The sequence below is a fragment of the Rhineura floridana genome, chromosome 1, assembly GCF_030035675.1.
Source record: "Rhineura floridana isolate rRhiFlo1 chromosome 1, rRhiFlo1.hap2, whole genome shotgun sequence".
Classification (NCBI taxonomy): Eukaryota; Metazoa; Chordata; class Lepidosauria; order Squamata; family Rhineuridae; genus Rhineura; species Rhineura floridana.
The window spans coordinates 207,067,970-207,091,729 of NC_084480.1; the positions used below are offsets into that span (position 1 = coordinate 207,067,970).

Here is a 23,760-nt window from a genome sequence, read left to right on the forward strand (position 1 = left end):
ATAATTATGACTGAATCATTCAGACAACTCACTCAATTCTGGCAAAATTGCCATTTACTACCACTCAGACTGCTATTCTAGCTGCTATTAAACAATTTTTACACCCAGAAAATTCAACTATTTCACATCCCTTGCAGTGGGGAAATAGATTGTTTGTCACAGCCATATGTTGGATTATACCAGTGAAGCATATTACCCTATTTTTTACATATAAGAAAATTGTCTTGACACTTTTCTTTTACTTCACCCCCACAGGTGGTATCTGTCAGTCTTTGCTGCCTCATATTAACTGCCCAACATTAATAATACATGGAGAAAAAGATCCATTAGTTCCTCGCTTCCACCCTGAATATCTTCATAAACATATCAAGGGTTCACAGTAAGTAAAACAATTTTTCCTGGGGAGGTAGGTGGGTGGAAGGAAAATCTAAGTTAAATATTATGCAAAGAGTTTCTGAAAGAACTCTAGAGTTGCTCAGAAGCAGCCACTTTGTAGACTGTTACAAGCTATGATCATCTGAAGGAGCGCTTCCATTCACATAGTACTACTGGAGCAATACCATAGGAAGGATTTGGATATAGTAGCCTCCATAAGCAGAAAGTACAACTTTAATAAAGCAGCACAAATTCCTTGGTTTTGTAACTTGATACATCTAGGGTCAGTAGCATGATATGAAAACTTCAGCACCTTTTCCCAAAATTAGACGCAAGCATTGAGAAGCTAGAAACTGTTAGCAACAGATTAATTTTAAAATCCTAAATGCTGTTCATTTGGAAATCTTTAATGCTACATTGTACAGTCGGGGCAATCTATATTGTAGCAGCTGCAAAATAGCCTTAGTTATAACATTTTGAACTTCCTGCTATGATTAACACATGCTGTCATACTACTATATTACAACATTTCTTAGGGAATGCTTTTTTTTTTTAGGGCAGTAATTTTGTAGAGCTACTAGCAAGGCTAAAATCCTAAGTTTCACTGAACAAATACTTGGTTCCAAGTATCCGTATGCAGGACAGAACTATGACAATTCAGTGCTTGCTTTGAAAATTAAAAAGACCAAAGAAAACACAGCAGCTCACACCACTTTACCATGACATGACTCGTCTCAAGTCATATCCTGCTTCAGTTATGTTGTCTGTTTTCCTAAACACCTTGAGACATGTCCTTTTACAAAAGGTGAACATGAACTGCAATTTTTTTAGCCAGCTCAAAGTCAAGATACCTCCATTACTCTGTTGATTCTCCTTGATTTCTCAGCGGCTTTCGATACCATCGACCATGGTATCCTTCTGGGGAGACTGGCTGAGTTGGGAGTGGGAGGTACTGCATGGCAGTGGTTCCGCTCCTACTTGGCAGGTCGCCTCCAGAAAGTAGTGCTTGGGGAATGTTGCTCGGCACCCTGGACTCTCCAGTATGGGGTTCCGCAGGGGGTCAGTTCTGTCCCCCATGCTGTTCAACATGTACATGAAACGGTTGGGTGCGGTCATCTGGAGCTTTGGAGCGCGTTGCCATCAGTATGCTGATGACACACAGCTCTATTTCTCCTTTTCATCTTCTTTAGGTGAGGCTGTCAATGTGCTGAACCGGTGCCTGGCTGTGACAATGGACTGGATGAGGGCTAATAAACTGAGGCTCAATCCAGACAAGACTGAGATGCTATTAGTGGGTGGTTCTTCTGACCGAATGGTGGATGTCCAACCTGTCCTGGATGGGGTTGCACTCCCCCTGAAGGAGCAGGTTCGTAGCTTGGGGGTTCTCCTAGAATCGTCTGTCAGTTGAGGCTCAGGTAGCCTCAGTGGCACGGAGTGCATTCTACCAACTTTGGATGGTGGCCCAACTACGTCCCTATCTGGACAGGCAGAGCCGCCCCTAGGCATCGGGAAGCGGGGCAGTTGCCCCGGGCCCTGCGCTTTGGGGGAGCCCCACGCTTGGTGATCTGCTCACCAGCCGGCTCCTCCCTCCCTGCCTGCTCGCCTTCACCAGGCAGGGCGCAGCACTCACTCACTCTGTTTCTGCCCGGGACAGGGGCTCGCTTGCCTGCCCGCCCGCCTGCCATGCCGAAGCCGCCACCACCACCACCACTCCTGCTGCAGTCAGCGAGAGGTAGCGGTAGCCGCCCTGGGGACAGCGAGCTGGGCTGGCAGTTCCAGGACTGGTGCCTGCGCACCTACGGTGGCGACTCGGCCAAGACCGTGACCTGGAGCAAATGTGTGTGGGGGGGGCAACTTTGCTTTTGCCCCGGGCCCCGCACATGCTAAGGGAGGGCCTGTGGACAGCGATAACCTGCCTTCAGTTGTCCATGCTCTGGTAACCTCTAAATTAGATTGCTGCAATGCACTCTACGTGGGGCTGCCTTTGAAGACGGTTCGGAAACTGCAGCTTGTGCAAAATGCAGCGGCCAGATTGGTAACAGGGACCAGACGGTCCGAACATATAAAACCGATTCTGGCCCGCTTGCATTGGCTGCCTTTATGTTGCCTTTATGTTTCCGAGCTCGATTCAAGGTGCTGGTATTGACCTATAAAGCCTTACATGGCTTGGGACCACAATACCTGATGGAACGCCTCTCCCGATACAAACCCACCCATACACTACGTTCAAGATCAAAGGCACTCCTCCGGGTGCCTCCTCCAAGAGAAGCTCGGAGGGTGGCAACAAGGGAGAGGGCCTTCTCAGTGGTGGCCCCCAAATTATGGAATGATCTGTGTGATGAGGTGCGCCTGGCGCCAACACTGTTATCTTTTCGACGTCAGGTCAAGACTTTCCTCTTCTCCCAGGCATTTTAGCATGTGTTCTATATTGTTTTAAATTTTTTAATTGTGTTTTAAATTGTTTTTAAAAGATGTATTTTAAATTGTATTTGTTTTTAGTTATTGTAAACCGCCCAGAGAGCTTCAGCTATGGGGTGGTATAAGAGTTTAATAAATAAATAAATTACTATCTGGAAATAATGACACAGATGTCTTGAGACATCAATGCCAACTGTGAAAATAAATATATTGTTAGTAGGCTGGCTTGTTGGTTTGACTTGGGCAATATTATGAATGTAGGTGTAAGCAAAAAATGCCCACCATGTTTCCTGTACACCTAGAATTTATTCAGCATGTGTGTCTTTTCAGGTTGCATTTTGTGCCAGAAGGAAAACATAATTTACATCTACGCTTTGCAGAGGAATTTAACAGAGTGGTGGAAAAATTTCTTCTATAAAATGTTGCTAATACTTACCAGTAAGCAGCTGATTCTAGTAATGACACGGATAGGATACTAAATTTACCATTATCAGTTTTATCTGGTATGGGGAAGAGAAGAAATCAAATTCCTTCCTATCATACATTTATTGTACTGGAGTTGTAACCTAGCGCTCATGTCAACATTTTTGCTGTATGAGGATGCCCTTGTTTTTTACTTCACTGAGCATTAAAGTCTGGCATTGGCTATTCAGGACTGCCTGTGTTTATTAGCAACTTTAAAATTAATGTTAAGGAAGCAACATGAGCTTCAATAGATATGGCAACATCCACCTTGAAGAAAACACAAGCAAGTCGTTATTTGGAACACGTGCCTTTATAGAGAGTACTCAACATTAACACCACACAGAAGCCACTGAAGAGTTTGATTTCATGACAGATCCTTGATAAGTTTACACAATGCACAAAGAATGCTAACATAAACACTGCCACAGAAAGCATGCACCATCACTATCGGACTCCATGCCTGCTCTATTAGCATTCTACTTGCTGCTGTACCCACCCCTTGTCTTAAGCTATTATTCTCTTTAAAAGATAAGACTTAAATCCAGTTCCCATTTTCCTTTGCATAAAAACTGGTAGAAATTATTTTGAACAAATAATGTATTTCATGTTTTGAGATGAGATTTTTCAGAAACATATTCTAAATACTGAACTGAAAAAGATAAAGCCCCTAACTGTACAACTCACTGGCAAGGTCCTGCCCTGTTATGAAAAAGGTTTTAATGACACAGTTGTGGTTCAACTATCTGCATCCTTTGAGAAACCCAGTCCAACTGCAATGTAGCAATTAAAATTAAAAATGTTAGACATTAACACACAACTCAGATTGCAAATATAAGCACTTCTATAGTGTGTATTGTGACAATACAAGGAAGGGGGAATCAACAAAACTGGTTTAGCATACACCTGTAGATCATCCTTTCCCAACCTGGGCCTGATGGGAGGTATAGTCCAAAACAGCGGGCAGGACCAGGATAAGGAACTCTGCTGTACAGCATTATTCTTTCACAATTGCAAAGAGTGCAAAGGAAGTGTTCTGCTCCTTGATGGACTTTCTGAACTACTATTTCTAGATTCCTACCTTTCCAATACAGCTTGTGTATTTCAGCCACTTAGCCTCCTTATCTATGGAGCAGCTGAGAAGCCTCATTTTAGAGCAACTATTATTTAAGTAATCTTTGGGGGAAAACTTGATAATGCCTGCAATACTGTTGCTTCAGAATTAATCGCAGTACCTATAAAACTGAGAAACTGCTTTTGTCTTAAAACAGAAGTAAATGTCTTAAGAGTAAAAATTACAAAATTATATTTCAGCACCTCCTAGGCTACCAGCCCCAACCATAAGTGTGAAGAGCTTCATATCACCCATTTATTTTATTATTGCAACATTTTGTTTAACTGCAAATGTTCTTCTATACTACATAGGTTGGCCAATAAAGTATTAAGGTTTAAGTTACATAGTAGAGGTCACAAAAACGTCTGACAGAGGCAACAGTGAAAGCACCAAGTAGAACTGGAAAAGCATGCACCAGTACAGCTGAACAGACTGTGCCCCAAAGCACTTGCCCAATTGCACTAAGCCATCTTAACCCTAAGCCTCATCTTCCTCTCCTTCCTCTTCAAATTCTCCTTGCTCATCTGCTGTGGCATCTTGATATTGCTGGTATTCCGAGACCAGGTCATTCATATTGCTCTCGGCCTCCGTGAACTCCATCTCATCCATGCCCTCACCGGTGTACCAGTGCAAAAAGGCCTTACGCCGGAACATGGCTGTGAACTGCTCAGAGATTCTCTTGAACAGCTCCTGGATGGCTGTGCTGTTGCCAATGAACGTGGCAGACATCTTGAGACCTCGTGGCGGGATGTCACACACGGCCGTCTTCACATTATTGGGGATCCATTCCACAAAGTAGCTGCTGTTCTTGTTCTGGACATTGAGCATCTGTTCATCCACTTCCTTCATAGACATTCTGCCCCGGAAGATGGCTGCCACCGTCAAATAGCGCCCGTGGCGTGGGTCACAGGCCGCCATCATGTTTTTAGAATCAAACATCTGCTGGGTGAGCTCTGGCACCGTGAGGGCACGATACTGCTGGCTACCACGGCTCGTGAGGGGAGCAAACCCCGGCATGAAGAAGTGGAGGCGGGGGAAAGGCACCATGTTGACTGCCAGCTTGCGAAGGTCAGCATTCAATTGGCCAGGGAAGCGGAGGCAGGTGGTCACCCCGCTCATGGTGGCAGAGACCAAGTGGTTGAGGTCCCCGTAAGTAGGAGTTGTGAGTTTCAGTGTGCGGAAGCAGATATCATATAAAGCCTCATTGTCAATACTGTATGTTTCATCTGTGTTCTCCACCAGCTGGTGGACAGAGAGGGTGGCATTGTATGGCTCAACCACCGTGTCCGACACTTTAGGGGACGGCATTACACTGAATGTGTTCATGATCCTGTCTGGATACTCCTCCCGGATCTTGCTGATGAGGAGCGTCCCCATCCCAGAGCCAGTGCCCCCACCCAGCGAATGGGTCAGCTGGAAGCCCTGCAAGCAGTCACAGCTTTCAGATTCCTTCCTTACCACATCTAGCACAGAGTCCACTAGCTCAGCTCCCTCTGTGTAGTGGCCCTTGGCCCAGTTGTTCCCAGCACCACTCTGGCCTAGAGATAAAGTAAACGAACAAAAGGATAGAAATCAACTTACAAATATATTTCTCCATCTGCTAATGGTATTATGATCTTGTTTAACTGTTGCTCTAACAAGCTTGGTCTAGACCCACAAAGCCATTTATTCTGTTTCTATCTGTAGTTCTCAATTATAGCAGTCAAAGATCATAGACAGGGGGCCCACCCCAGAAAAAGTACACTGGACCAACTATCACGACCTTGGATGTTCCTCATACCTTTGACTATTCAAGGTGGGGTGGAAATAATAGAATTGGCTCAGAGAAAGGAGGGGGTCTTTGTACCACATCACCAAGTATATACCATGTCAAGTCAGCCTGGAGATGTACCACACTTCTACAATCTGGCAGTGCCAATCTTTCAGTAGATGGTAAAAAGTTATACTCACAGGGAGAGTTTATAGTATTAGTCAAATGTTCCACATAGTTGAATTCAAGAGCCGTTTTACAGGACAAGTAGAAGAGTCAGCAGTTCTGCACTTCATGCAACACACCCAGAACATTTGGAATGAGCAGGCGTGAATAGTTCTGCAACAGCTGTTTTAAGATACATTTAACTCAAGGCAAGAACAAAGAGCATAGAAATCAAACTGTATTACATACCAAAGACAAAGTTGTCAGGTCTAAAGATCTGGCCAAATGGACCAGACCTAACAGAGTCCATTGTACCAGGCTCCAAGTCAACAAGGATTGCACGGGGGACATACTTGTTACCTATAGGAAGAACAAAAACAAGCCTTACAAACATGGCGACCTTGTTAAAATATCTGCCAACTACCATGCTTGTGGCAACTCTCAGCATTATTCAGAGAAGAATTTGATATCAATGCTTGATGGAACAGAGTTTTTACACTAGTTTTTGTGTACAACAAATAGCACATCATGTAACTAGATCTTGACTGACAACTATTATCAACATTCTCCAAGGTATCAGACAGTAATCTCAAACCATATGAAGAATGGAAGTTTCTTACCTCAGCCTCAGAATATAGGTCTTAGTCATGCTATATAGCCTTTGTTATGTCTTTACATGGAGGTACCTTTGCACAAATCCAGAGGCAAATATATATCCATCCTTCCCTAGTAAAAGGGAGAAATGGTTTTCTCCTTTCAAGCTCTATTTTTTGGGGGAGGGGCTCCTTTAACCAATGGATTTCCAAAGCAATCATTACAAAAGGAAGGCAAGTGGACAAAAACAGCTGTTTGCCTGCCAAGAGGCGGCAGCAACTGAAGTGCTGGTGGGAGTGGGATATTTTAGCTTAGCAGAATCTAGACTGACTCACAAGGGTTAAAGCACCAAAGATTCTCTCCTTTGAAATAATATCAACAGAGAGGCAGCAATACTGCCTTGTACAAGCTTCTTCTTCAAAATATGTTCTGGGCCTTCTCCATGATGAAATGCTCCCCTGTGAAAATCCAGCATATACAAGTTGGGCATGTCAGGAACAAGGGTAGACTCAATGGGTGAACTAGCTCCATTGCTATGCCTCCAACCTGATGCAAAAGAACTTTGCTTCTGGTGGCTCATTTGTCACCTGCCTATACCAGGTAAGGGTCTCAGGCAGAGGTCTTTCACAGCAGGGATAGGGGCATGTGTAAACCTAGGGGGGATGGAGCAAAGAAGGATGGGGGCCAAGTTATACCAAGATTGGGCAGCAGGCGCTGGATTGATGCTAGGGGCAGACCACGTCAATTTAGAGGAACAGGAGATAGATGCGTAATACCCATCCCCTGTTCCAGGTCTGCCCAAAACCAGAAGTCAACTGGGGGACGCAGGATTCCTACCGACCTTTGACTGCTGCTGTGTAATGCCAGGTCTGTGACACAAAAAACATCTGTCATCCATGATATGATATTGGATGAGTGTGCAGACCTGGTGTGTATCACGGAGACCTGGCTGGACGAGGCCTCAGCTCCCATTCTTGAGGCCATGTGTCCGCCAGGTTTCCATTATGCGCAGCAACCAAGGGTAGGAAGGCGGGGAGGCGGAGTGGCAGTCATCTATCGGGAGTCTTTGATTTTCACCAGGCCTCCGCTCCCAAGGACCAAGTTTGTTGATTGCATGTACTGGAGGTTGGGCCTGAAGGGCAGTTTAGGGATCCTGCTTGTGTACCGCCCGCCCTGCTGCACGGCAGACTCCCTGGCCGAGGTGCTGGAGGTGGTCTTGGATGTACGAACACTGACCCCAGAACTGTTAGTGTTGGGGGATTTTAACGTGCATGCTGAGACCACTCTCATTGGAGCCCCTCGGGATTTCCTGGAAACCATGGCTTCCTGGGAACTGCACCTTAGTAATATTGAGCCCACCCATGTAGCCAGTCATGCTGTCGACCTTGTATTTGTCCTGGGAATGGAGGGGAGTGTTCTGAAGTTGGGGGATTTTTCTTTTACCCCCGTGTCATGGTCAGATCACTATCTGGTGAACTTTGACTTCTCGTTGCCACATACCCTCCGCAAGGGCAAAGGACCTATTAGAATGGTCCGCCCCAGGCGCCTGATGGATCCGGATGGATTCCTGACTGCGCTGGGGGAATTGGAACCTGCTGAAGGTCGCCCGGTCGAAACCCTGGTGATGGAGTGAAATGAGGGAATCACCAGGGCATTAGACCGGGTGGCTCCGAAACATCCTCTCCCCCTGAACAGAACTCAGACAGCACCGTGGTATACACCCCGGTTGCCAAGTCTGAGACAGGAGGTGAGACGACTAGAACGCCGGTGGCGGAAATCCCGCTCTGAAGATGCTCAGATACAGGTTAGAGCAGCAATAGCTGCCTACCAGGTGGCAGTGAGGGCAACAAAGAAGGATTTCTTTGCTGCCTCTATTGCATCCGCAGAGTGCTGTCCCAGGAAGCTGTTCCAGGTGGTCCAAAGCCTGGTCGGTCCAGTTGCCCAGGAACCCTTGGAGCATTCTAAGGCTTCCTGTGACAAATTGGCAAGGCACTTTGCTGATAAAGTCGAACACCTAAAGAACTCGATTCCGTACGCTGTGGATGCAGTGGAGGATCCAGAGTTGACCAGTCACAATCCGGTTCAGTGGGATCGGTTCCGGCCTCTTCCTTCTGAGGATGTGGACAAGGTGCTTTCAACGGTAAAGCCTACCACCTGTCTGACTGATCCTTGCCCATCATGGTTCCTTATGAACTGCAAGGGGAAGTTGGGCGAAGGGATCAGGGTGGTGGTAAATGCATCCTTGAAGGAGGGTGTACTACCACCGGCCCTCAAGGAGGCAATCATAAAACCTATCCTTAAAAAGTCCTCCTTGGATCCCCAAGTCTTGAACAACGTTTGCCCCATTTCGAATTTGCCATTTTTGGGGAAGATCATTGAGCGAGTGGTGGCTAACCAGTTGTCAGCACACTTGGATGAAACGGATTATTTGGATCCATACCAATCGGGTTTCAGGACTGGACATGGTACTGAAACAGCCTTGGTCGCTCTGGTGGATGATATGAGGAGGGCATTAGATAGGGGAGAATTCACCTTTCTTGTCCTCCTGGATTTCTCAGCGGCTTTTGATACCGTTGACCACGGTATCCTGTTAGATCGCCTGGAGGGATCGGGAATACGAGGCACTGTTTTACAGTGGTTCCGATCCTTTCTCTCTGACAGGCATCAACAGGTAGCATTGGGGGATGAGGTTTCAGACCCTTGGCCCCTCATTTGTGGAGTGCCACAGGGCTCTATCCTCTCTCCCATGCTATTTAACATCTATGTAAAACCGCTGGGAGCCATCATCAGTAGTTTTGGGCTGCGGTGTCACCAATATGCTGATGACACGCAGCTCTATCTCTCTTTTAAATCCTCACCGGAGTTGGCTGTGGAAACCTTGTCCAAGTGCCTGGAATCCATGAGTGGGAGGATGGGAAGGAACAGGCTGAAGCTCAATCCTGATAAGACCAAGGTGCTGCTTGTGGGTGACAGGGGAACGTTGGGTGTTGTTGACCTGAGGCTTAATGGGGTGAGTCTACCCCTGAAGGATCAGGTCCGCAGCCTCGGGGTTGTTCTTGATTCCAAGCTGTCCATGGAGGCTCAGATTTCGGCAGTGAGCCAGGCAGCTTGGTATCAGCTACACCTTATACGGAGGCTGCAACCCTACCTCCCTATTCATCAGCTTCCACTGGTAGTACATGCTCTGGCCACCTCTCAATTAGACTACTGCAATGCGCTCTACGTGGGGTTACCCTTGAAAACGGTCCGGAAATTACAACTGGTGCAGAATGCGGCGGCCCGTCTGCTCACAAACAGCCGCCGCCGTGATCATATTACGCCAGTATTATTTCATCTACATTGGCTCCCAGTTATTTTCCGGGCCCAATTCAAGGTGTTGGTGTTAACCTTTAAATCCCTATACGGTCTCGGCCCAGTTTACCTGAAGGAGCACCTCCAGTACCACCAACTAAGCCGCCTGACTAGATCAGCCACGCAGGGCCTTCTCTCAGTCCCACCGACGAAAACAGCTAGGTTGGTGGGGACTAGAGAGAGGGCATTTTCAGTGGCGGCTCCCACTCTGTGGAATTCCCTCCCGTTCGATCTTCGCCATGCCCCTTCCCAGGATATATTTCGCCGAGCCTTAAAAAGTTGGCTCTTTGGACAGGCCTTTGGGATCTCCGGATGGGCTATACTTGTTCAAAATTGTCTATTGATTGCCCTACATTGTTTATACTGCTGCTATTTAAAATGGTTATTGTTGACTGCATTGTATTTTATGCTGTATTTATATTGTATTTTATTGTATTTTAACGTGTACGTCGCCTAGAGTGGCTTCGGCCAGATAGGCAACACAAAAATTAAATTTATTATTATTATTATTATCACTGGCTACCCAATCCTTTTAACTGGAGATGAATGTGCTCTTCTACTGAACTGTAATCTGTCTCCATAGCTCAAGGGTGCAAGCCCCCTATATAATTACATCCAGACTATATGCATTTCAGGAACTCTTCACTGACCCCAGTAAAGAATACTGGAAATAAATAACTTGTAAATGATTTATATGGATGGTCCAACAGAAGGAGCAGGTGTGGGCCTTAACCCACTTCCCTTTCCAGGGATAGTTATAGTACGATTCCTATTAGTCAGTTGATTCCAATCCCACTAGCCAGAGCTTCAGCAAATGGCAACACCAGCATCTCTCTACCTAGGCATTATAATGCTGCAATTTATTATATTAATACAAATTAAGAATCCTTGATCAATTAACTAATGCTTGTGCATGGCATGACCCCTCCCCCCATTTTTCTGAGAGTCAATGGCCGTTGATAGAAAAAAGATCCTCCTCTCCTGCCATAGCTCACCATCAAGCACATGTATGTCTCCACTTAATGCCTGCAAGGCTACAAATATTACATGTCTCTAAAGTGCGAGGGCTTTCCCCAAGGAGCTGCCAGAACTGCTATGCACGTAGATGGGGAAAGAGTTAAGTAAAACAGAAAGCAGCTCACAGGTGGTATAGTTCCAGATTACAAATGCATAGTCAGTGACCACTACGGTCACCATGGTCTACAGTTTCAGATAACAATTGCGCAGTCAGCGGCCACTGCGGTGACACTAACATGGAGGGTGAAAAGCATGAACAACCTGGCTGTGGCATCTTCCAAAGTTATATTCCAGGCCTTATCCTCACCATATTCTTTCCCCCAATTGGGTGGGCAGCCTGTGGCCCTCTCAAAAGGGATTGGGACTACAGGTTCCTCACTCCTACTCTAGCCATTGCAATGGGAGGAGCAGGCCACCAGCTCACTTGAAATTAGTAGGATGCTACACCATTTATGTGACACTATATATTCTAAGCTAATAGAAGGACTCTCCCATCAGGTACGCACATATACAGCATCACATAAGATCAAACAAGGTGAACAAAGGGAGGGACAACACTAGTTGTCACAAAAACACTAGATCCAACAGAAAAAGAAAAACATAGTATAGCAGTGGTAGGGAACCTCTGGGCCATGGGCCTAATTGGTTCGGTATGGATCACAATTCAGCCTGCAAGGCCATTCATTCTCACAAGCCATGCCACTTGCCTGACAGAATACATTAACATGGGGCGAGTATGGATGTGGCTACAAAGGAACAGATGGGAGCTTAAAGTGAACTAATTGTTCCTTTGCAAGCAAGGCTCCCTGTCAGTGCCAGGCTCTGATGAGGAGGCCCACAGGGTTTGGCTGCACTAGGGAGTTCCCCATTTTGCAAAGACATCACTGACTAAAATGGAGTGCCCCTCCCATATTTTAACAAGCAGGTTCAACTGATTTGTGCTAATGGGGCAAGCCTCATTGAAGACATGCTCCCATCTCCCATCAGCTGATTGACACTGGGAGCAGTCTTTATTTTATTTGTTATATCCTACATTTCCTCCAAAGAGCTCTAAGTGATGTATAAACATGGTCCTTCCCCTCGTGATTTGATCATCGCAACAACCCTGTGAGGTAGGTTAGGCTGAGACTGTCGGAATTCTATTGAGTTGCATAGCGGAACGGAGAGTATTGAGCGAGCTTACATGTGTGTGTTTGAATCTTTGCTAAGATTCTACCTTCCCTGCAAATTAGTCAGACAGACTTTAAGCTATAAAATAAGAAACAACTACTTTATTCTGGAAGCACATGCTTGATAGGAAAGAGTCCTTACATCTAGCTAACTATGTTGGAGCAGTCTGCACTGGTCCCAGTGCAGCTCTCATGCTGGTTGAGAGGGAGAGACAAAGGAAATATGTCTGCTCCCCTCTCGAGAGAAAAGAAGGAACACTGAGAAAGGCGGGAAGGAACTGGGATCAACATTCCTTTGCTTATCAGCCTAGCAGGAAGGAGAGAGACAGCAGGATCAAAGGGATAGGTATAGCCTAGCAACAAGGAGGTCTCCTCCCTAGCTACCCTTTTTAACCCCAAGCAGCCTCAACCCACCAAGTTAGAGTTGAACCTCATACATTCCAACAGAGACACAGTGACTGGCCCAAAGTCACTCAGTGAGCATCACAGCCGAGCAGGGATGTGAGCCATAGCCTCCCAGGTCTCAGTCCAACACTCTAACAACTACACCACACTGGCTTGTCAAAGGAAGCCACATGTACTGCCAATCAGCTGATACAGCAATTCCCTTTGAATTTTGACACATCAACCTGACATCATTATGACATTGGTGATTGACAGGTGGTATGAAGTTCACCTGTGGTGGGTGGATGCAGCCTGCCAGCCAGATCCAGTTTCTCGCTTGCACTATACAGATACACCTGGAAAGTTTCATCATAACAAGGTGTGGTAGACATATTTGCTTTCAATTACAGAAATCCTAAATAATCTTCAACTTCTAGAAGCAACAATAAGTTTTTCTCAACAAATAATCACATTTCTATTGTTTTAAATGGACTAACCCCTATTTTGTTTCAGATGGCTTAAGATGACTTTTGAATCAATTAATGTGGCCCCAGTTAATTGGACAGGTGTTTTTCCTCAAGCCTGCATTTATTTTTAAAGGCACATAATTAGAGAAGTTGGTGAGCCACCATCTTAGAAGATATATTTTTTCTGCTCCTCTCACACAGAAAGGAATGCTTCCAAGGTGGGGCTTGGCACAAGACACAGGAATGGCATCTGTAAAAAAACATGATAACTGGGCTTGTTGTGAGGAACATTTATTGATCTGCAGATTGCATTAATTAGAATCCATATAGTCTATCAGTCAAGATTTCTGTAAACAAACAGCTTTAAATTCAAAGGAAATTAGAAGCAGTTTTTTTAAAAAAAAGCACTTCAGTTTTACCAGCAGCTTCATTGTAGTAGACGTTTATCCTCTCTAGCTGCAGGTCACTGTCTCCGTGGTAGCTGCCAGTGGGGTCAATGCCATGCTCGTCGCTGATGACCTCCCAGAACTGGAATGGGATTTTTGACAGGTAGTACAAGCTGATTTATGATGCAATTGCACCATGCTGAGGTTCCTCCCCCCATCCCCAAAGACAGGCCAACAGGTATTGGCAGTGGCCACAGAGCACCCCAGAACAGGATTGCTAAATTGCGTTTGGAGACTTGCTAAAAAAATAAGCTGTTTGGCTTTGTGATTCGCTCACGCACACAAACCAACCATCTTGAACGCTCCTCCAAAAACAGGTTGCATCCTCTGCAAAGGGGCGAGGCAAACCAAAGCCTGCCATTATAACCGGATTGCTCTACTACTAGCTGGGAAGGGAGTGACGGGAAGAAAAACGACAAAAATCAGACTACGAATATTTGGCCAGGGTGGAGAACGAAGGCCCTTATTGTTTTTACGAGATGCGATTGACACGATGAAGCTGCAGGGACTTAAGAGGGTGTAAGGGGAAAATCGCAGGAACATCCGTCGCTTTGAAAAAGGGACGAGTACAGTCGAGGGAACAAAAAAAAAAGCATCATCACGGGAAGGGTTTCCAGGTCGTCTTTTTCTCCAAGCTCTACCTTACATAGGTGGCAATTAATACCTTTCTTTGGAGATGCCTCTGCCCTCGCTACCTTCCGTCTCCGTGCGCCACAAGGAGAGAGAACGATACTAACTGGTCCCCACTCCAAGCCTTTGCAACCATAGAGGCTTCCCTTCCTATCCTCTTCTGCATACCTTGGCTCCGATTTGGTTCCCACACTGGCCGGCTTGGATGTGCACGATTTCACGCATCGCTACGACTTTGCGCCAGGCTTTTACGCACTCACTGCCTTCAGAAGAGGAGTCCACACGTCTCTCAGAAGAACCAGCAGCTGGGAAACGGGTGCGTCTCCCCGGGCTACTTTATAGAGAGAGGCGCGTCGCTCCGCCCCTTCTATGAACATGAGGCACCGACACGCCTTGGACTGGGGCAGGGCTAAAGGAGCGGAGCTGGTTCATTGTCTCTTGTACGAGGAGAAGGGAGAAGAATATTCTCTCCTCTACCTTCCACGAGCACGAGAGAAAGTGGGCGTGGCGGCAGCAGCACGGCACCAGCAGAAGAGCTTTGACTGGCCTAGCCCCACCCACTAGGAAGGTTGTCCATTAGGGACCATGCTAGATTTGAACCTAATTTTAAAAAATGGGCCTTTGTAGTGCCTCTTTTCCATCTGCTTGCAACAGAGACCATTTTGATGCACCGAAAGGCTTTCCTTCCTTGAATCCAAAAGCAGCAGAAATTAGCTAAGTGTTATATATTCATTCATTCATTCATTGGCGATCACTCGTGGCCGAGTGAGATTGTCTCCCAAGATAAGGTCTTTAACGGTGGGTCCGTAAGTGATTGTGGAGGCCAATACTGGATCCACACAGCCTAGGCTGATAGGGAGGGCTCAGTCTTCAGAGAGACCTTGCTGCAATCCGAAAACTCCTCTTCCCCTTTCTTCAGCTCTCATTCTTCTGAATGCGAATGATCCTTCCCTTTTCATCCCCCCCCCGTAATTCGCGTACGCCTTTAGCCCAGTCAGTCTGTGTCGCCACTCTTAAAGGAATGCTGAATTGTTAAGAAGGGAATCATGCTACCGGGATATTCCAGTTCAATACAGTACAACGGATATCTCTCTAGCAATCATTAAGCCCCACCGTAAGAAGCAATAGTTGGGTGACTGACAGATTTCGTGTCCCTGGTTCAATCCCCAGCACCTCTTGCAAAAAACATCTAAGCAGACAGCATAGGACTAGAGGAGCCAATGGACAGACTCAGTATAAAGCAGCTTCACAGGCAAATCCTAATGTAGCATTTCCCAAAGTGTCTTGGCACATCCACACCATACATTTAATGTACATTTAAAGCACATCGTTTCCCACAAAGAATTCTGGGAACTGTCATTTACCCCTCAGAGAGCTACAATTCCCAGCCCCCTTAACAAACTACAGTTTCTAGGATTCTGTGGGAGAAGCCCACATTAAAATGCGATTTAAATGTATGGTGTGGATCAAAATGTACATTCTGCTTAAGAAAGCCCTAGCAGTGTTTACCTGAAAAGTTTAGGGATGAATGGTGATTCCATTTTGGATGCTGTGCTCTCTGGTCTGATACTTCTCTCTCCTCTTCTTACATGGTGGGCCCCTTACAACCCAGTCCTAAACACACACAAAAATAAATGTGTGCCACCTTAAAGGTTAACTGATGTATTATGTCAAACTTTTATAGACTAGAGCCCACTTCATCACATACATGATGTGTTGTGCTCAGTTGGTAGATGCATGTGTGTGTATATACATACATACACATACAGTTACACAAACACATGCATATAGAGAAAACATTGCAAACAGGGCCATAGAATCTGTAACATTTCTATATGAAGTTCAAAGCTTTTCAAGATAAAAACTGTGTCCATTTACAAAATCCCAACTGGCCATGACACACAATCTTCCTACCTTTGCTATACTAATTCAACATCTGTTTGGGAATGAAAACCTTGCTCTCTATTGAGCCCTTGAAGGATTCTAGTTCAATCATTTTATACTGGAATCTTCCTTTGAAGTCCTTTTCTCTCTTGCTTTTTTCAGGTCAGCAGGAGAATGTTCTCTGAACCTAAATATTGGAGGACATTGATTTATTAAAGCTATATTTTTTAATGTCAAATATGTGTCTGTATTAGGGTTGCCAGGTTCAATCCCTGAGACTGATCCTGTATCTTTAGGAGAAAAGAAAGTCAGCCAAGTGCAGGTGTTCTTGCAACCCTGTAATGGGAAGAACCACAAGGTGCAATTCTCCCTCCCCCCTGCACAACTTTTAAAGATACAGAAGACCTCTTGGAGGCCAGGAAGTGTTGCAAGAACACCTGCACTTGACTGACTTTCTCTTCTCCTAAGGATACAGGATCAGTCTCAGGCCCTGAACCTAGAAACCTTAGTGGGGTGGCCTGGCACTCCCATGCTAATTATGCCACCGCTGCTCTGCCTCACCATGGTGGTGGTAGGACCAGTCTAGTTTAACATGGCAGCACCAGAGAGTGCAGACGTGACATGCTGGAGCTCTGCTCACTGCCGCCATCAAGGGCAAGCAGGCAGCCTGCTCGCTAGCTAGTAACTGACGGAGGGTAAGCCACCAGGAAAAGGCCCACAGTGCTATTAAGGGGATCCACTGAAGGCAATTTTCCCAAAGCCACAAAAACCTGGAGCTGCTTGTCTATGTAGGACAGTCCCTGTTAGGCCTGACTCCTTGTTGGCAGATGACGACATATATTGGATGAGCAGGTGGATGAGTCCTTGATGGCACATGGCTGAAGTTAATAGATCCCTCAACAGGCCTGTGAGAGGGAAGTGATGTTGTCACTTTTTTTTTTAGATTTGTCTTGGAATAGGTTATAGCTTTGTTGATCTGTGTTTCCCCCCCACTTCATTAGATGTGTATTGTAGTTTAAAAAGAACCTGAGGCAAATTCTTCAGGTGTGAGTCCTTTTCCAATGAGCTGTGACACATGCAGTTGCATCGGGCTCGGTTGTAGATTATAGATCTTGTGATGGTTTCTGGATGGAAACTAGCAGTGTGGAAGATATGTGTAGCAGTCAGTGGGTTTCCAATATATGGTGATTCTTGTATTTCTATCATGTAGTTACACAAGTCACTAATGTCTTGAAAGTGAACCTGCTTCATGGTCTTGTCCTAGCTCAGGTTGCTTTGCAGGTGGAGGGAAGGAATTTTTCAGGGGCCTCCTCCCCATTATTCCAGATGATGAAGATTTAACCATTGTATTTCAGATAGAGGCCTTTGAGGACAGGAGCTGAAGAAGGGCTGTTCTAAATCACACTTGAATATCCTGGCATACTGTAGTGCCATTAGGTAGCCTGTGGCAGTGCCATTGGCCTGAAAAGCTGCCCCCATATCTGAAATAATTGTGGGTGAGGACAAAACAGCAAAGTTCAGTAGGCAGATGTACTGTAGTATAATTGGGACTAATATCCCTGATGGCTTATACTTCATCTTTATGGGAGATGTTGATCTGTAGACCCAGTTACTGCTATTGTGAATGATCATTGCTGTTATCTTGTACTGAATTTTTCCTAGAAAAGTCACAGGCTGTTCTGCTCCCATTTCATGATCAGTGTTCGCATTTCCTCCCACCCCACTATATTTATGTGTGTATCTGCTAACTGGGGATAATATTTCCTGTATGTGTCAAAGTGTACTCTAGTCCATGAAAGCATATGTTGCAATGGATCTGTTAGTCTTCAAGGTGCCACTAGACTAATTTTTTGTATTTGATGTAAAATACTAACTTGGGAACCCTTCAGGAATTAATTATAAACACACACTTACTTGACATTAGGTAGGCACTTTTGCTATATTATTTTTTACTAAAAGCTTGTTTATATTAGAATGCCTATGCAGACATTTTATTTATTTATTTATTTATTAAATTTATATCCCACCCTTCCTCCCAGAAGGAGCCCATGGCAGCAAGAAGGATAATAGTTATGTATACTTGTTTTTAAAACTGTGCAGATTTATCCTTGTATTATTGATACATTATATTGATACATGATGCATGAGATCAATATTATTGATGTTGATTTTTTATGTACACCCCTTAAGAGGTTATTTTATTATAATATTAAGTGGTTTATTATTTTTTCTAAATAAATACATTAAACAAAGTCCTATCGTTTTATATGAGGCTTATAACCAAGAAACTTTGCTTACTTGGTTACCAGCACAGGGTCCTTGGCTGCAGCTGCTGAGCTGTGGCTCAGTGGTATTTTGTGTCCAGAGAGCCATATGCCATGAAACTGGCAGGGATCCTGAAAACACACTTCTTGTACGGCTGCCTTTCTTTTCTGTGGGACTCTGTGCTGGGTGTCCCCTTTTGTCATTGTCCCTATTGTTTCTTCCTTCCCTCTCTCATATACATGGATGTGTGAGTAGTCCTGTGTTCCCCTCCCCCTCCCCCCAAAATCACTATAGCTTATGTATATCTGTGAAAAAGAATGGTCATCTCTAGGACTATTTGGAGATGCAGTATATTCCAGTGGAGCTTTTAAAGGAATAAATGTATTGCAGTTCAGTTTCATTTACATATAAAAGTGTCAATACAAATCATAAAAATATAATTAAAACATCATCCATAAAACAATATTGTTATACATAAGAAGAGCTTGCTGGATCACGCCAATGGTCCATCTAGTCCACCATCCTGTTCTCACAGTGGCCAACAAATTGCCCATAGGGGAAACCCACAAGTAGGACCTGAGCGCAAAGAGCACTCTCTCCTTCTGCCGTTTCTAGCAACTGGTATTTGGAAGCATACTGCCTCTGACTATGGATTATAATATAAAGTTTATCAAACATAAAACAATTTTATGCTGTCATTTTGTATATATCTTGATAGCTGCTTCTTTTTGGCTTCTGGGTTAGCTTTGATCCTGCCATCCAACATGTGTAGCTTTTAGAGATCAAGATCAAGGGTTTTTTAAAGGGCTGGGCATAGGTCATTGTAGCATGGTTTGACATCACAGGGGTCACCAACCTTTTTGGGTCAGTGGGCACGTTTGAATTTTGAGACAGTGAGCATCAGTCATAAAATGGCTGCCATGAAGGTATGGCATAACACAAAATTAGAGAGACTGCTGTCATGGTGAAACTTTTCCCATAATTTATTTATTATTTGATTTATATCCCACCCTTCCTCCCAGCAGGAGCCCAGGGTGGCAGTTGTATTTCCATACTAGAAAAGGCTTGACCTGTTGAATGTCTGCCTGCCAAACATCTCTTAAAGGAACAAGAACCCTGTTTTTCCCCTATGCCAATCCAAAACCAAAGCCTAGGCTGCCATCCTGTACCCACTTACTTAAGTAGACATGTATATAATCATACTTTATGTAGACGGTAGTGAATTCTTCATTAGTGCCTGGTCTTTAACTCCTGTATAGCAGGAGACATGCCTAATAATGATCACATTTGCCTTTTTTGGGAGGAGGGAGGATTCTTTAACATTCACCCACACTTATGTAGTAGTATTTGCAGAAAATAACTTCTAGAGATTACCTGATCACAGACGAATGCACCATAGGAAAGATGTATCTTGGTTGCTAGGGAAAAATGAAGAGCAAACTACAGAGATTGCACAGACTAGAAAATAAGACAGAAGCAGGAAAAGTGCACTAAAGGGTAAGGCTCTTTAGGACCCCTGGAATTCCTATTGACTGGTGTCCAAACAACTTACTTATCTATCACAGCTCTGACTTCAGTCATTGGCTAAAAACACTGACAGGTGGAAGTAGCCAAGCTGGCTCATTTCACATAAATTGATTAGAAGAAATTTATTATTTTGCTTCATAACTTTCTAGAGTGCTAGAGACTTTTTTTAAAAATGAAAGCTCAGGATCTGAGGCCCATATCCAGGGACATCAATAACCACATTTGTGAGTGGCGGGTGGATTGGCACCCCCTGATTTTTCATATCTACTTTATTTCTTACATTTTCAAACTTAAAATAACAAAAAATCCCCACAAACATACCCTCTTAAAACCCCTGCACACTGCATTTATTTTAATTTCTGCATTTGTAGGCTACAGAGTCCAGTTAAATAACAAACTATTTTAGTGCTTGTTTAGTGGTGACTTTAATGAGTTGTTAGACTTTAATGATTTGTTAGACTTTTTGTTTGCTGAAATTGCCAGGAGATGAAATGTTCCTTTGAGGGATCACCCAACAGTCCCTTGTACCCAAGGGACTCTACCTTGAAAGTCTGCTTGTATTTTTGCAGCTCTTCTTGGTGTTGTGGATAACTTTATTTCCCCTGTGTACTGAAACACCAAGATCGTATTGCCCTTTGCACATTAAGTATACCTCCCTTTTCACTGCAGTCATTTTTATTTGGGAATTATTTTTCAGAAACAAAGTTTGTCTGCTGACCAAATCAGTCTTTTCTCGATGTTAACTCAACTGAGACAATAATGCTTAAAAATGTGGAATGTAGAGGTGTCCTCAGAAGCAGGTTCTGTCAAATGTTCTCTTATGTACTCATGTCTTTTTAGCAATGTTTTTTTCCTTTATTGTATTTATTCTCCTCTAACCACTCTCTGAACAGGGTTAGGACTGTGTTTGAGCCTCCTTGTTCTGGCACAGAACTTACAAATGATATGGTGCAGATGTAGTTCCATGTTGCAAAATGCTTTGTCTTCGGAGATCTGGCTGATCATCTCTCTCCCCCCTCATTTTGAAGACAGGTCAAAATTCTGCACTTCAGGTGTGTGCTTGGCCTGGATGATTCATAAAATTATTTGAGTTTCTTTATCACTACATTTGCTAATTTGGTATTACATCTATTGGGTTGTGTGTTTTTTCTTCTTTTAATTTATAGTATTTCAGATTTAAATGACTTAAATGGATCTAAGTGTGTTTAATTCTTAAGCATAAATCAGCCCAGCGAAGCAAGTTTTCATTTTTTGTTACTACTTAAGTATTTCATATTTTGCTCCAATGGTCGAAAGAGGGGAAAACATTGATATTAAAAGTAGTTTTCCAAGATGGCTACAACAGCAAGGAGTAAATGAAAAGGTAATGAACTGAGAAGTTGGTGTTGTGGTTCTTGGCTTTGCCATGCTCATACTGATCCCATTTAGGTTGCTGAGCTAACAGCAGACCAGTGTTAAGTACTGACATACTCGGCTCTATGGATTGAGACTGTGAGGCATATTGAGCCCAGAATGTCATGTTATACACATGATCTCCATTTCAGATTAGAAGCACTTTTCAGGAATGGGGATGGAAGGCCCTAACCCTACTACTGATGTTCCAGATTGAAACACACTATAAAATAGGCACTAGTAGACACAAAGGCCCATCTTTTGTCCTCCAGCCTGAATTTATGAAGATCATGTCCTCATAATTTGGTTAACATGTGTATACCCCTCCCAACAAGTATTTCAGATGCTGGGCTTGACAAATCCATCTTCCTCTCAAATCTCAAGGGAGTTATTGGGAAGGGAATTCCAAGTTTAGGGATTGGAACCTAATAGATTTTAAGAGTAAATGACGACCCAGAGGATTCTGGCCAACCACTTGCAAACACGTATAAGATGAAGTGAATTATTTCCATCATGATTAGCGTAAAAAAAAAATACACCCTTTCTGTCAGGGTGATTGAAAAAAAGTGCTTAGAAGTCTTACGTACACTTGAGTAAGAACAAGCACAGGCATAAAGGGCTGGTTTATTAACCCTCCGTTAGGAAGCCTTGTTTTACTACTTTACTATGTTTTCCAAATTCCACACCAATTACATTTATCTAGTTAGTACCTAGCTTAAACACGTGCAAAGGCAAAGCACTTTAGTATGCCTTTGTCCCTAAACCCAGAGAGACTGAGGCTTCTGCATACAGGATCAAGAAACTTAATACATACTCATTTTTATCTTCTAGAAGCAACTCTCATGCTCTGTAGCTTAAACACTCTATGCATAGCCCACAGCACCCTATAAGGAAAAATGTGAGTCAAATATTGTAGCTCTCCTGACCCAATGAAAGGGTTCTCACAGATGAGAAATATGTTAAGCAGGTAAAGTGAGCACCTGCTAGATGGGTGTAGGCCCTCATCTATGCTTATTCCTCCTCACCCTGGTGCCCTTTGGACTTAAGCTTCCATCGGCCCCAGCCAGAATGGCCAGTGATGGGTGTTGTAGTCTAAAATAACTAGAGGACACCAGATTGGGGAAAGCTGGCACAGAGGATCCCATCCCTTTATCTACAATCAGCATGGGACAGGGAGTGGGTAACCTGTGGCCCTCAAGCCTAATTTCGTGCAGGCCTCAACCTAATTTTATGAGGATGACAAAAGAAAAATGGGGGAATGGAGGGGGGCCCTTTGCCCAGTTTTGGCCCTGGACCCACACACCACTGGCATGCACTCCCCCCCCCGAGGATTATTCCTAGGGAAGGCAAGAAGAAGGTTCTGCCCCTGGAATAGGAAGAAAGTAAGGGGACCATGTCATTTCTGTTGCTGCTTGCTCACCCTACAGCAGCAACAGAGCATGAAGGAAACTGCTATTGGCAGAGAGGGAAATGACAGAGGATGGAGTTACCTTGGTTAAATGGGCAAGTTTTGCATGTCATCACAGCAAAATATACCCTCAGAAACAGCTCCTCCAAGGTTCCAAATGCATGTAGCGATTTCAAGGAGAGACTCCGCTTTACCGCTACTGACCACAGTCTTCTCCTTTCCCGTGGTGAAAGTTAGAAGGAGCAGGCCCAAACTTGTTTTTCCTGTAATTATAATAATCATTTACCCCTCCTTCAGCCAACTGGTTTTAGGCTGAGATATCTGCTCTTGTCTTTGAAGATTAGTATGATTATGTAAAAAAAAAATCCTTGAGTAAACTAACTGCACAAGAAAGCTTTCCCTCACTGTAGCAAACATGAGAGCAGTTACTATCTAGACTAGCAGTAGACCAGCTCTTTAGTTTCGCTATATATGGACTATTTGAAGAATGAACTCTGCGCTGTTAATTCTTGTTTCCTAAATAGGGGGTAGAGTAGCAACTTATTTTCTATAGACAAAATGACTGTTTAAGGGAAATTTAGTAGGGCCCCTCAGCCTTTAGATAAACATAGTTTCAACAATGTCATAATAAATCTAGGTCCACTGCCTACAAAAGTATATTCTAACTGAACATTTGCTTAAAAGGGATGGGGAATCTGTGGCTCTCAGATATTATTGGACTACAACTCCCATTTACCCTATTGACTGGGGCTGATGGGAGTTGGAGTCAAACAACATCTGGAAGGCCAAAGGTTCCCCATCCCTGTATTCTTCAAAATCCCAAGGATCACAATAATCAACACTATGTTTTAACATACATGCTGAAGTGCTACCACAAAAAGGGAGTTTAATCAACAAGATAACAATTAACAGGCTTGTTTCTAATGTATTTGGCTGAGTTCT

The 23,760-nt window shown here is 44.2% G+C and overlaps 2 protein-coding genes across 4 annotated transcripts in view; one reads left to right on the forward strand and one right to left on the reverse strand.

The window, feature by feature from the left end:
* BPHL (biphenyl hydrolase like) overlaps positions 1-5,908 on the forward strand; it is a 20,846-nt gene extending 14,938 nt beyond the window's left edge. Inside the window, exons 6-7 of one of the 2 annotated variants that reach the window (XM_061590891.1) lie at positions 256-379; positions 932-3,113. In XM_061590891.1, coding sequence (XP_061446875.1) covers positions 256-379; positions 932-947 — 140 coding nt within the window. In that variant the 3' untranslated portion in view covers positions 948-3,113. The other variant, XM_061590881.1, reaches the window with a different exon arrangement.
* On the reverse strand, positions 3,550-15,955 carry LOC133367102 (tubulin beta-1 chain-like). Of its 2 annotated transcripts, none has more exons than XM_061590867.1 (4): positions 15,852-15,955; positions 13,686-13,794; positions 6,534-6,644; positions 3,550-5,907 (listed from the first exon to the last, which is right to left on the reverse strand). In XM_061590867.1, the coding sequence occupies exons 3-4, from the start codon at positions 6,592-6,594 to the stop codon at positions 4,847-4,849; spliced, it is 1,122 nt and encodes a 373-aa protein (XP_061446851.1). In that variant the 5' UTR covers positions 6,595-6,644; positions 13,686-13,794; positions 15,852-15,955; the 3' UTR covers positions 3,550-4,846. The 2 variants fall into 2 exon arrangements, with proteins under 2 accessions (XP_061446851.1, XP_061446841.1); XM_061590857.1 differs by lacking the exon at positions 15,852-15,955 and adding an exon at positions 14,511-14,826.
* Between the last annotated feature and the right edge of the window lie 7,805 nt (positions 15,956-23,760).

Excerpts from the sequence above, each read along its gene's own strand:
- LOC133367102 (XM_061590857.1), bottom strand. The coding sequence starts at position 14,567 with ATGCGTGAAATCGTGCACATCCAAGCCGGCCAGTGTGGGAACCAAATC. Across the intron at positions 13,795-14,510 it reads GGAACCAAATCGGAGCCAAG|TTCTGGGAGGTCATCAGCGA; the intron begins GTATGCAGAAGA and ends ATCCCATTCCAG. Across the intron at positions 6,645-13,685 it reads CTACTACAATGAAGCTGCTG|GTAACAAGTATGTCCCCCGT; the intron begins GTAAAACTGAAG and ends TTCTTCCTATAG.